We start from the raw sequence: 14,550 nt of genomic DNA on the forward strand, positions 1-14,550 counted from the left end.
AAAGAATTTATTAATTTGAAGCGTGGCACTGCATTTTTTATATTTGGCTCAAATTTACTTGTAGTAACACGTAAAACTGCTTCCAAACTATCATTTGCAAGGCGGTTTCGATTTTTTGTTTTATTATTATTTAGTATTGAAAAAGTTTGTTCACATATATAGGCAGAACCAAATAAGCTGGCACATTTCAGAGCGTTTATGCGCAACTCTTTGTACATATTTTTATCAATACAGCGGTAAAAGTTCTGCAAGTCTCCTTCGTTGAATTTGTTGCGTAAATCTTGGTCGTTTTGAATGTCGATAATTTCTAACTGCATTGACTCTGGCGCATTTTCAACTGAAATAGTGAAAGGATTGCTGAATATGTCCAACAGAGGTTTCACTTTTTTAAACTCTGAAAATCTGTCTTGAAAAAATTGAATCAAAATATCTAGCTTTTCTACATAACTGAAATTAATTGCAGTTTTGTTGAATTTTTTAGCCATTTTCTTATAATTCGGAAAATGATTGTAATTTCCAGAATTCAATTGCGATCTGAAAAGTGTCAGCTTGCTTTGAAAGGATGATACATGAGCGTAGAGCTGGGATATCAGTTGATTTTTGCCTTGAAGCCGTGTGTTCAAGACATTCAAATGATTTGTAATGTCAACTAAAAAAGCCAAATCACACAACCAATCAGGATTGTTAAGTTCCGGACATCCTTTTGCTTTTCCGCCAGAAATATTCCAATTTCTTCTATTAAATTTAGAAATCGTTCCAGTGTCAATCCACGACTTAGCCACCTTACTTCTGTATAATACAGTAAATCTCCATATTCGCTTTCGATGTCATCAAGGAATTGTTTGAATTGCCTGTGATTGAGTCCTCGTGATTTTATGAAATTTACAGTCGAAACTACCACTTTCATGACATTTTGAAATTCAATTTTTTTAGAACAGAGCGCTTCTTGGTGTATAATGCAGTGAAACTGCATGAGATCTTCAGCGTTTATGTTTTTTTCTTGCAGATGCTTTTTCAGCAAAGTAACTAGCCCGGAATTGACACCAATCATCGAAGGAGCACCGTCAGTCGCAACTCCCGATAATTTTGATAAGTCCAAATCAGTTTTTGAACACTCATCCAAAAGTACATTGAGTATATCAACTCCTTTGGTTTGACCTTTCAATGAACACATTCCTAATAACTCTTCTAAGACTTCAAAATCTTGAGTAACACCTCGTATGAATATGAGAAGTTGAGCTGTGGAACTAATATCAGTGCATTCGTCGAGTGCTAATGAAAAAAATTCAATGATCTTAGTTTTTTCAGTTAATTGTTCCACAATATTACCTGACAAAGACATAATTCGTCTTTGGATAGTCATACGATTCAGTTGAATTTTCTCAAACTTTTCTGCTGCTTCTGGACACATTTTCTTAGCGGCAATTTCTATGCATTCTTTTACAAAATCCCCATCATTGAAGGGGCGACTTCGCTTTGCTATCATTCGAGAAATTTCATAACTTACTTCTGTAGCTGTTTCTGAATTTTGAATAGGTTTTATAAACATAGCTTGCTGACCAATAAGCTCCCGTTTTAAAGACAACATTTTTTGCTTTCTTAATTCGCCTGTAAACTTGGTAAAAGTAATCTGTAAAAATACCATTATACACGGCACTTGGCGGGTTAACACTGCAACAGGTAATCTACGTTGAATGTGGATCAAAATATATGACACCGGCTAGTCGAGTTAAAATCTACACTAGAACTGTTGCCTTCCAAAAACACTATTAAACTGCACTTATTCTCAATCACTTGTAACTTCGCTTTGTATTTTCGCGCTTATTTCTTTCTGTTGACACTTCACTCAAATTTAAACCGAACTGTCGGTCGCTGCGGTTAGCGTGGCTTTTATACCGCGCGTATAGAGTCAAAAACTGTCTGGAGAAATCTCGAAACCGACTCTGGAAGCTTCGTGTATCTACGCGAGCAATCGGGAATTCGGGACTATTGCTATCGACTTAAGTCGATGTTACTTGACTTAGTATTTTTGGGCGCTTGAGGCGGCGCGGCCGCGGCGTCGTTTCATTTATGAACTGGCGCGGTATTTGAATGATTTTCATGTTTTATGGACGTCGCTCACAATATCAAAAGAAACAAAGTACTTTAATATTTATTATTTTTCGAATGTACGAGAATATTATTTTTGCTGTCGGCGGGCCACCAGTATTCGACCGGCGGGCCGCGGTCTGTGCATCTCTGCTTTAAAGGATTATTTAAATGTAAGTTTGATTTTTGATTAATACTTCTGATAATTAATAAGAAAAACATTTTTATTGACTACTACTTTATTCCAACTTTTCTTCATGATTTAGATAGATCTTTTTATAAATTTAAGTCTGCTTCATTAAATGAATCATAAATTCATTGCTTCCCGTATTAGTCGTCCAGTGTTATAATTGTCATGATAAGTTGTGCCTTCTGTTCCTAACCCAAAAGCGGTAGATGAATCTTCCATCAAAAACGAACAGCTATTTGAATTTTGAAGCTGAAGGGATACTGATAGTGAACTTGGCTGATTTAGTCTTTGTTTTACTAAATAATTAAGAATTTCATCCTGACTTTCCAAGGCTTTGTTTAATGGAAGTTGTCGTAGGTGGGCAGCAACTGTTTTCTCAAATGCTTCAAAGTCATCGCGGGTAGGTTGAGGTGTATTGACTTGCTACGACATTTCTTTATTATTCTTTATTATTACTAACATTTTTCTTTCTAATAGGAGACTGACTGGTATCCTGTCAGGGTCTATATGGATCTCTGATTCTTGATTAGGGATATTTTCACAAACTATTAAACTGTTATCCGGTTCTTCAGCTTTTTTGGCATCTTTTTCAATATTTTGTGATTTCTAAATATAAACATGACATTTTATAATAATTAATATGTTACTTGAGTATAACAGAGTGAAATAAAAAAATATGTTTTAATATTGAATTATTTTCAGACACCATCTACAGAGGATGAATGGAGAAGTGTAAAAAACGGTTTTGCAATAAGATGGAATTTTCCTGGATGTATAGGAACGATAGACGGAAAACATGTTATAATAGAATGTCCTGCTAAAAGTGTGTTAACTGTGTCAGTGTTATCATGCTTGCTTTAGTTGATAGCAATTATTGTTTTACTTATGTAAAGGTTGGTGCTGCCGGAAGAGAGTCGGATGGTGGTGTATTTACTCGGTCTAGTCTCAAAAGGGCTATTGATGAAAAGACCATTAATATTCCGGAACATTTTGTCATTGTAGGAGATGACGCATTTCCTCTAAAAAATGATCTCATGAAACCGTACTCAAGATGTGCCAAACTGCCTTTTAAGAATTCAGCGTTCTAATGACAAAATTTCGAATATTTGAGAAGCCTATATCTTTAGCACCACAAAAGGTCGATAAAGTAGTGATGGCATGTTGTGTGTTACATAACTGGTTATGAAAAACTTCATCTTCGTATTTAATGTCGGGCTTAACAGACTTTGAAAATTTAGAGACTGGGAGATGATCCTTGGTATATGGTATGAATGACAGTCATCTGATCTACGTCAGATTCAGAACATTGGTAGTAATAACCGCTCAAGAGAAGCAACACTAATATGAGATAGATACTATTTTATAAATTCCGGAAAAGTACCGTGGCAAAATGATATGATTTGAATATTGCTAAGATAATTAAAATTAAACATTTAAATATATGTTTGTATGTAAATTTTATACACAAATAGAATAATAATTAATAAATATGTTTCTCTTATTTCCACAACTGAGTGTAGAAACCGATTAATCACAGAATACCATGGTACTGTGGGTTTATACACATCGTCAGCTGATGTTCCAATTCTGCATGAATTTGAAAGTTTATGGTATTCAATTGTATATACTTGGTATTTTTGCTTTTGCCGAGGTTTCGTCAAAATTAGGAACCGTTTTCTTCATAATTTCAACTATCCTTCCGACAGCTTCATTTCATGTTAGTCGGTCCTTATATTGTGGAATTTTCTGATTCCACAAACAAGGATATTGTTCATACGTTTCTAGAAATAGTACTGTTTATTGAACTGACGCCAGCCGACTGGCGCCAGTAATCCGTGCATGTGGAAACTTAGCTTAAAACAGGGTTGGTAATGAAGTACGTAGTAACTAACTAAAAACATAATAATATTTCAGTAAAACAATACAAGTTAGAAATTTTGTATTTAGATATTGGCTTGTGGTATTTCTTCAGGTGTTTCGCAAATGGACTCAAAATAGTTCGTTATCGCGTATTATATTTTTGTAATGTTCTAAGCAATCAATATCACGAAATTTAAGTCAATAATGTTTTTTTAGTATTATGTCTACATTTTGGAGCTTCTGATCTTTAATCGTCTAATCTTCCCTCGTGATATCTCCATTAACTTTGCGTTTGTAATTTGCTTTCCTCGTTTCATCACACCTTTTGGAACTCCAACTTCTAAATTATAAGCAACTTTGCCTTGTATCAGAATCTCATGTTTTTTGGACGAGATGTATCAAAACCTATGTTAAATCTTGTGTTAAATATTTCTCTAAAATAAGCACATTTGATTTTAATAATAATAATAATCTTTATTGTGTTGTAGACAAATCAAAAAATTACAACAAACGTCATTTTTAAGATTTTACATTTTAAAATCTAAATATTCAGCAACATTATAGGGTTCTACATCGATTAGAAAATTGAACAAATCCTGTTTAAACGTACTAATTCTGGTAATATGTTTTATCGAGTTAGGTAATTTATTATATAATTTTAGGGCCGCATAACCAGTTGAAGTTTCACTAGCAGCTAGGCGATGTCTTCGGTAGCAATAATCGCGCCTATTTCGAGTTTCGTAATGGTGATTAAATGAGTTTTGTGAAAAAAGACTTTTGTTATTAAACAGAAAAACTAAAATCTCATAAATATATATTGCAGACGCAGTTAACAACCTATTTTTCCTAAAATTGCCTCTACACGATTGTCCGTAACTTAAACCGAGCATGGTGCGTATTAGTCTCTTCTGCAACACAAATACGCGACGTAATTCGCTGTTGCCTCCCCAGACTATGATACCAAACCGTATTTGCGAATAGCAACAACCGTAGTAGCATAAATGTATAACGCGATCATTCACCAACTTTTTCATTTGACGTAGAGCGTAGTAAAAACTGCTCAATTTTTTAGAGAGTGCATCAATATGCGATTTCCATTTAAGAGTGTCGTCGATAACCATTCCAAGCAAACGTACCCGTTCTTCAGTTGTATGTAAACGTTGATTGAAAGTTATAGTATTGGGATAAAAGCTATTTGTAGTTTTAAACAGAATAACGTTAGCCTTGTCATGGTTTATAATGAGGTCCTTGGTGGTTAACCAATTTTCTACAGTATTTAACAACTCTGAACCACCAGTAACAATAGATTCAAATGTATCACCATATAATAGAAAGCTGGTATCGTCAGCGTAGTTAATAGCGGAGAAGTTTGCATTTACGTGTTCGGTAGCACTTTGTATATCATTTATGTATATCAGGAACGATATAGGACCCAGTATACTGCCCTGCGGTACACCTCTCGACATAGTGGTCTCCCTTGAATTAATTGGAACGCCATTTTCCGTAATTCGCACATTTTGTTTTCTATTACATAGGTACGAAGCAAACCAGTCAAGAGCGATTCCCCTCATCCCACACGAGTCCAATTTCGAGATCAGTATTTTGTGATTAATCGTGTCGAACGCCTTCGATCCAGAAGTCCAGGAGTACACCGCAAGCCATAACTCCTCTCTCCAAAGCCTCATAAATGTCGCACGTGTACGTGAATAATGCAGTTTCCACACTTCTCCGTTTCAGAAAACCATTTTGGCACTCGCTCAGTAATTTGTGCTTTTCTAAATAATTATACAGTTTTTCTAATAATTTCAGACTACTTTTTCAAAGATCTTAGAGAAGCCAGTTAGCAAACTGATTGGTCGGTAATTGGAAATATCGTTTGAATCGCCTTTCTTATATAGTGGTATAAGCATTGCCTTTTTTAGGTATTCAGGGAATATCCCGCACTGCAGGGATTGGTTTATTATGTGGCATATCGGATCCATAAAAGTTTGTGGACATTTTCTTAGGAAGTTGATTGGTATTCCATCGATACCATATGCCTGTGAGTAACTCAGCGTTTTTACAATCGAAACCAGTTCGTCTTTGCAAACTGGGAAAAAATAAAACGTATGTGGACAACTATTGTAACTTGTGTTTAAATCTTTTCCAACTATATCAGGCAAACCACCGGCAATGCTAGAGAACATGTTATTAAAATCATCAGCCAGAGATTGAAGGTCATCCGTGAAGGGGAGATTGGATGACTTTTGCTTCCCTGTATGTTCATTAATTATTTTCCACATACTTTTGTTCTTATTAGTTGACCGTTCAAGTATATAATCATTCCGTTTGCGTTTAAGCTGGTTAATTTCGGTGTCATAAAGATTTTTGTATAAATTATAGGTTGATTTAAAGTCACAGTCGAATGTAGCAACCGTCTGTACAGCCGAAACCAAGTTCCGTAATTTTAGAAGATGAGTAGGTAAGGTTTGTGCGCTGTCTTTATGTATCCGTACTCGTTTTACTGGAAAGAATCTATTAAAGTAATTCACATAGGTCTTTAAAAAATTAGAAAATTTGTCATTAATATCGTGATCATCATCGTACACATCAGCCCAGGTTTCACAAGATACTGCGCTTACAAAATTATTTATTGAATACTTATTAATTACCCTTATTTCCTTAAATAACGGTTTCGGCTTTATATCATATTTCTGCGTATGGTGGGAATAAGCACATAAGTCAAAATATCGCATTTGGTATTAAGTCAAATTCAGCCTTTGTAACCGAAAATGCACCACTGTATAAAATCATATAAGTCAATAACGAAGCGTAGAGGGGTTAAATATGAATGTGTATATACACATTAGTCGAAGTGCGACAATATGCGGTGGGTATAATAACATAAGTCAGACTTATGTGGTTTTACACTCCGTATTTACAGGGAAAAGTAACATAAGTCAGACTTGAGTGATTATGCGCTAAACGTTTGTAGCGAATAACAACGCAGGACTTGATATACTTGATAGACTTGAAGTTGATTAATACAAAAATGCGATATTTTGAGATATTTTTAGGAATTAAAAAAAAAGTGTCATTGAAGAATATAATAGTTATTTATGGTTAAACGCCACATTCAAGCAAAGTAATTAATTAAATCGTACTTTTATTTACCTAGTTTGTACACACATACTCCACGACTATTATTATTACTATTATTGTTTATTACCACTATTTATTTCTCGCTGTCAAATATTTGCAAAAGAATAAGATTTAAAAACTTTAAAAACCAAATTTTCTACGTTAATTTGATGTATTTTGAATTCGAACACTCAAAGAAACGAACATCACTAAATACAAACACTTCACGACATCAAACCTGCGTAAACTACTTAATCCGGTTAACTTAATAAAAGAGGACGCCAATACGAAATTATAAAAGTCAAACTTGCGGACTGACAGTTCTAACGCGTGTACCGAAAGGTTAATTGAATTAAAAATTTTAATCAAGGTGTGCGAATGTTGCGGCCTGATATCGACGAAAATCTATTGTTTTGTACTTGACAATTAGCCAAACGGTTTGCTGGTTTTTGACAGTGGTTTTAATTACGCCGATATTTACGTGTATTATTTATCATTTTTTGAAAGTGAAAGAAGTTTGTAAGTGGAAAAGCAGGAAAATGAATTCTAGAAGTAAACAAGTTGTGGAATCACTCCGCAAACGAAGTGATATATTGAATGATGGTAATCCGTTTTTTTTTAACTGGAAAATTATTGTCAAGGATGAGTTGATCCATATTTTCAAATGGTTTGTCGTTACTAGGAGAATAACAGATTATTCTTTCAGAACATGAAGAGTTGAATGAATGGACAGCAAATGATGATTCTGATTGCGACCCCACATATGACCCTAATAGTGAAACCACGAAACGTGGTTTCCGAATAGTTGATTTTAATTGTGAGGCAGGGCCGTCTTCAGAAATTGACGATGTAACAGAGAAACGTGAAAATACGTTCATTACACAAAATGATAAGAATACTGGATCTCTTGACCGAATTTACCCTCAAGGTGAGGCAGGATCGTTTTTTAACATAAACCTTCCAATTAGAAACGCGGAATGAAAAATGAGTCTAGAAAAATTCGTCGCGAAAGGACCGAAAGACGAAACGCTGGGTTGTCTTACAGCACTTGTAGTGGAAAACTACGTAGCGAAAGAACTATGTTGCCTTTACCACGATGCAGACGAAAATGCCGAGTTAAAATTTCTGGAGAAAAAAGACTTGTTTGTCGTATGAAAAGTTGTTCAGTATGTGGATTTATTGATAATGATGGGAGGGGACGTAAATCTCCTCCATCCAAATTTTCCAAACAAACAATGGATAATGTTCGTACACATTTATTGTCATTTCCCACCCATGAAAGCCATTATACGAGACGACAAAATGACAAAAGATATTTACCATCCCACTTCACAATAAAAATGATGTACGACGTTTACCGAGAAAAATATCCACATGGAGTGTCATATCGCTATTACAGTGAAACATTTCACGCTTTGAAATTAGCCATTAAACCAAGAAAATTAGATACCTGTGATGAATGTGATAAATTTAAGCTCAAATTGGATCTTGCTACAAATTTTAATGATGAGGCAAAGCGTAAACTTATTATTGAACGAGAGTACCATTTATTCGTTGCAGATGAAACATACAAACAAAAAGCAAGAGATAAACAACTAGCAAATGAAAATCTAAGTATCCGATGGTTGACGATTGATTTACAACAATGCCTGCCTACACCATTCTTATCGAATGCCATCGCGTTTTACAAACGCCAGCTTTGGACGTACAATTTGACAATTCACGATAATGAAAGTAATCAAGCATTTTGCTACATGTGGCATGAGGCTACTGCGGCTCGTGGAGCCAATGAAATCGCTTCGTGTATTTATAAACATCTTCAAAATCTACCTGCTGGTATTAAAAAAGTTATACTATATTCGGACACGTGCGGAGGACAGAACGAAAACACCTACGTAGCGGCAATGTTAACCTTAGTTTTGCAAATGTGTCCACACATTTCTACAATAGAACATAAATTCATGTTGCCCGGACACTCTCATATGGAAGTGGATGGCGATCATGCTGTGATGAGAGGAAAAAAAAAGTAGTACATTGATAAGCCACCCCCATGATTGGTATCAGCTGGTGCGATCGTGCGGTCCTAGATTTTCCGTTATTGAGATGACGCAGGACGACTTTTTAGAATTCTCACATATATTGAAAGGTCCCCTGGTTAAAAGAAAAAAAGATGTTGCACAAAACATTTTTAAGTGGCAACCGGTACGCTGTTTAAAGTACAGCAAACAGTTTGGTATCATCCAATTCAAAACCAGCTTAGACGATTATGAACCATACCAAGAGGTGTCCTTCTTGCGGCAGAAAATATCCGCAAAATGGCTAGATGATGGCGGCAACGTCCCACAAATTAGAAACACCTTATTGCCGATATCCAAAGAAAAGAAGGGGGATCTGTTGTCCCTACTACAGTTTATTCCCCATGTATTTCATAATTTTTACAGAGGCTTGCCTTCATCTGGCTCAACTGTGTCGATAGATCCTGATGTAGGTGAGATTGATTCAAATTCTGACAACCCCAACTTTTGACAATCTGAAGTATAGATGTGCGATTTTTGTTATTTTAGCTTAAAGATTTGATTGTTCTAGTTCTTCTTACTATGTATACATAAATAATTTTGAGGTTAATTTAATTTAAGTAGAAAACGTTTATGTTTTCAGTATGTGGCCGATCACATAAGTCAATATTATGTATTTGTTTCACGTGGCAGATGCAACAAGTCGCTCAAAACTCGTTACACCCAGTGCGTATTCAATTAAAATTGAATGCACTGGGTGTGAAATGGTGAGAGATATCACTTTATTAAAAGATATTACTACTATGTTGTTTTATTTTAAAATGAATAAGTTTTTACCCTCTCCTGAAAAGTGACTGATTTTGACTTATTCCCACCATACGCAGATTTTATAGTAGCTGTTAAAACATTATGATCGGAGTAGGTGCTACGTTGTGAGGTCGTAGCTACAATGGTAGGGCTTTTAGCATGCGATGGGTTTATAAGAATTACATTGTCTAAACAAGTTTGAGCTGTTTTAGCTATCCTGGTAAGTACACGAAACAATATTTCGGCATCAAAGCTAGCTAATAAATTTAGAAATACATTACATTCTTGAGTATCACAACAGAGATCTACATTAAAATCCCTTGCTATGACCGTTTGATGACCACGAGCGAATATACTATTTAACATATTTTCAAAATTGTCGCAAAAAACATTAAAGTTACTAGTCGGTGTACGATACAAGCATACTACCGTAAAAAGGTTTTTATTTATAATGATATCGACACTACAGCACTAGAAGACACTTTCAGTTGCCATATTGTTTATGAAAAGGTTTTTGGACGCATCTTGAGTATCCTTTGATATGTATATAGCTGATCCTCCTTTTTGTAATTGCTGTCTACAGTAGTGCGCTGACAGCTTGAAACCCGGTATACTAACACGTTTCAGGTTATCTAAATTTATAAAATGTTCCGTAATACAGATTATTTTGCAGTTTTGCGATAAACTTATTTCTACTTGGAGGCCTAATACTGCGGTGGTTAAACCCTGAACGTTTTGACAACAAATAGTAAATACGTCGTCAGCCGCTAGGTCACTAATGATGGGCTCTTGGTCTTCCAGAAAAAATTGTTTATGTATGCGCCCACAGGCCAATACGTCGGTTTTTTTATCTCTTCCAGAAGGTGGGAAGGTATTCCCACTCTAAAGGATGAGTATACATCTGGCCGTTTCGAGGTGATTTGGTCACAAATTACGTCTTTAAAACTCTTGCCATGCAAGTAATTAACAAGATTATCTTTAGTTACTTCTTTATCTAATCTAGTAACGTAAATATAAGAATATTTTGTTATCGCTTTTATATCAGAGTTGGTTGCTGAACCTCGGATGGTTTTGTTATTAAATTTTCTACGTTTTTTGACTATTTGAAAATCGCTATCCTGTGTTATTGTTTTTAAGTCTGTTTTTATTATTAAATGTTCTTATACAAACATTCGACAATGGTGTGATTCGATGCATTGAAATGTTTTAATGAAGTTTATAATCGAGGTCCTGTTATCGTCATATAATTTCGTGCCACGATGTTCTTTTGAAAGAACTCCAGTAGAAAGAAACCTTTGGGCAACACCCTGTACACAATGCTTTTTAGATTTGATATTTCTAAAAATGCATTTCTACAGACACGTACTGATTTGGAGTGCACTTTGACAAAATATTTTAAAGTAGTTATAGGATTTTCACGAACAGTGCTAACAGATTTATACCTTTTTGCAGCAACACTCGAAATACATTTTAAAATAAATCCGTCCTGCTCAGATTTTGTTGTATCTGCATAAAATTATCAATTTTTTTACTTCGATGTCTGTCAGTTCCGTATGATTTATTCTTTGTGCCATATCTACATTTAGGTATTACAGGTCCCAAAGCCGGCATATATCTATGACGAATCAAAATAACATTAAATTACTATTCAAGATAAATTAAGAAAAATACTAATTAAGTTATAACTAAGCACACCTACGCTTTTTTTCTTGACTTCTTTTCCATTCGTTAAGATTACTAAGTCTTACCGTGTTTTGCCTGGAAGAACTGTTTTCAATGAACAATACCAACACTTTTAATTATTTTAACAGCCACAACGAGCAATTAGCTGTTCCTACCGAAAATTTAGATATCACGCGGTACACAGCATGTGCAAAGCCAAATTATGGATTTGTTGTTTTTGCAACAAACTCAGTCATGGATGTTGCTGTCTTTGCAACATACTAGCATACTCAAATGCACTTCCAAGTGGGATGTAGCAGTTTTTGAAAGAACTGACTTTACCATATCACGAAGCTTTACAGTGTACTTTTCCACTCTTAGTAGAATTTTGATATAATGGATGTTGCCGCTTTTGCAAATAGACGCCTCAATGGATCTCTATCGCTCTTCTTGTCATCCTTTCGAAATAATTTCCGGCTCTAGCTAGCGCCTTGGTCTTAACGAAACTTGTCTTATTTAGTCGGACGTAACATCAAGAGGGATGCCTCTCGTGCTGCTTTATGCGCCACTCGATGTTACGCCCAGTCTGGCTAACGTAGTATTTTCCACAACTGGATTATAGCCGATCCATTCCCGCTTGAATGGAGTTAGTTTGTCTTTAGCTATCGGAAGACCGTACCACGATTCCGTACCACCATTCACCTTTTGTAAATTTACATCTAGATGCACATAGGATCTTAAATCCTTTTCTTATAAACAAAAGAGCACTTATTGCAGGTATTCAGAAATTCCTTAGGTACCTCAATCGACACCCAAATTCCCCTCAAATCGAGAGATGATATAGAAATAGCGATCACAAATTTAACCCTACATATTCCGAAAGCTGCATGGGCTGCAGCACCGGTCCCTATATACAAGAACTTATCCAAATCATATATTACAGCAAAAGCGAGAAAAACGAAAGTTATACAAAAAATAGCAAAACACCCGCGCGAGCACTCATCTCTAACAAATTCAGCTGAGACAAACTACTTCTTACGGTAATTAAACTAATACAAAACCCAACGTGATATGAATCCCTTGATCAGGATGTAAAATGGCCAATGGACAAGAAGCGATGAAGACATGGTTCGCACGTTTGCGAAAGATCTAATTTCAGTCTTCCAACCTCACAAGAGAAAAAATTTCATCCACTGAAGAAGAACACTGGACACTCTAGAGATCCCAGATAGATAAACCAGATAAACCAGACGTGTTTAACGACGGAAAAGTTCAAAAAGACAGACCTTCTCGTTGTAATTACAAGTTTCAAACCTAGAAAAGCTCCTGGTTATGACTTCATGACAGGGCTAATGTTGAAGCAAGTACCTGATAAGATAATCAAGCTCATTACCTACATTTTTAATGCCATGTTTCCCAGTACAATGGAAAATTGCTGAGGTTAAAATGATAGTCAAACCTCATAAAGACAAAACCGAAGCGGCATCTTACCGCTCTATCAGTTTGCTTCCGGTGCTTGGTAAGGTACATGAAAAATGCTGCTAATCAAACTCCATCCTTATCTGAAATATTAAATTTTTCAGAGAAGGAATGCGATAATACGGAACTATTGAACAGGTACAGTCGTGATCTTGGGAAACGCACGCTCAAGGTCAAGCGCTGTTGTGAGATCCGACATGCCGCTGGCTAAAAGGGCTGAGCCGAGCGCCCACGAGTCAAGAGCTGTGTGTGAGTGTGCATTTCCCAAGATCACGACTGTACATGGAATCCTCAAAACAGTAAGACAGGTGTTTGAAGAAAAAAGCTACTGTACAGCGGCATTTTTGGATATCTCGCAGCGCATTATAGCTTATTCACTAAATTTAAAAAGGAACTGCTTCATCTATACTATTTTCTACTGCAATCATATTTAGAGGAGAGGTTCTTCTTTGTTCCGCAGGAAGGTCAACCCAATCTTCTACCCATACAAGCTGGAGTCCTACAGAACAACGTTTTGGGTCCGACATTATACCTCAAACATACTGCAAATATGGCAACCAGCATTTACACCATATAGCCACCCACGCTGACGATACTGTTATCTTAGCCTCACATAGGGATCGCCAAATAGCTTCTTACCATCTTCAAAAGCACTTACTCAAAAGAGGTAAATAGACTACTAGACGATGACGAATCAAAGTAAACTGCAAAAAGTCTGCACAGGTCACCTTCATACTAAACCGAGGGAAGTGTCCACAAGTAAGACTAGAATAATGTTCTTCTCCCAATTTAAACTGAAATTAAATACTTGGGAATCCGTTTAGACAACAATTTAACTTGGGGATAACACATTTCGACCATGAGGCTTCAGTTATCCTCTTCAATAAACTTACCCATCTGATAGATTACTGAAGAGGTTAGGAACAGAGTGGACAAGGCTATCAAGGCTTACTATGCCCTGAGTCGGTGTGTGTTTGAAAAGTATGAAGTAAACGGGCAGGCCAAGACAAGGTCATAGAGCCTATACTTACCTATGGCAGTGAAAGCTGGACCGCAAATAGACCGGACATCAATAGATATAATGAGATTCAAATGAAATGCCTTCAGAGAGATGCAGAAAAGACACGACGGGATAAAGTGTTCGATTAGAGGTTAATATGCAGCCGGTCGAGAGGATCATTGAGGATAGACAGCTGTCTTGGTTTGATTACGTAAACGAATGGGACAGGTGAAGAAACCACAAACGTACATAGAGGTCAGAGTGCAGGGTAGGCGACCCATAAGGAGAACGAGAATGAAATGAACAGACAATGGCGTAGATTGCGACCA

General features: G+C 36.0%; 1 protein-coding gene across 1 annotated transcript; it reads right to left on the reverse strand.

The window, feature by feature from the left end:
• Positions 1-628: 628 nt before the first annotated feature.
• LOC111418021 (protein FAM200C-like) lies at positions 629-5,604 on the reverse strand. Its single transcript, XM_023050455.2, has 5 exons — positions 5,275-5,604; positions 2,765-2,884; positions 1,330-1,630; positions 788-1,272; positions 629-649 (listed from the first exon to the last, which is right to left on the reverse strand). Exons 1-5 carry the CDS (start codon positions 5,602-5,604, stop codon positions 629-631), a joined length of 1,257 nt encoding a protein of 418 aa, XP_022906223.2.
• Positions 5,605-14,550: the final 8,946 nt, after the last annotated feature.

Source organism: Onthophagus taurus, chromosome 1 (genome assembly GCF_036711975.1).
Source record: "Onthophagus taurus isolate NC chromosome 1, IU_Otau_3.0, whole genome shotgun sequence".
NCBI lineage: Eukaryota > Metazoa > Arthropoda > Insecta > Coleoptera > Scarabaeidae > Onthophagus > Onthophagus taurus.

Coding starts and splice junctions, on each gene's coding strand:
- LOC111418021 (XM_023050455.2), bottom strand. CDS start 5,604: ATGTCGAGAGGTGTACCGCAGGGCAGTATACTGGGTCCTATATCGTTC. Junction 1,273..1,329: donor ACGAATTATGTCTTTGTCAG/GTAATATTGTGG, acceptor TTTTTTCATTAG/CACTCGACGAATGCACTGAT. Junction 650..787: donor ATTTACTGTATTATACAGAA/GTAAGGTGGCTA, acceptor TGGCTTTTTTAG/TTGACATTACAAATCATTTG.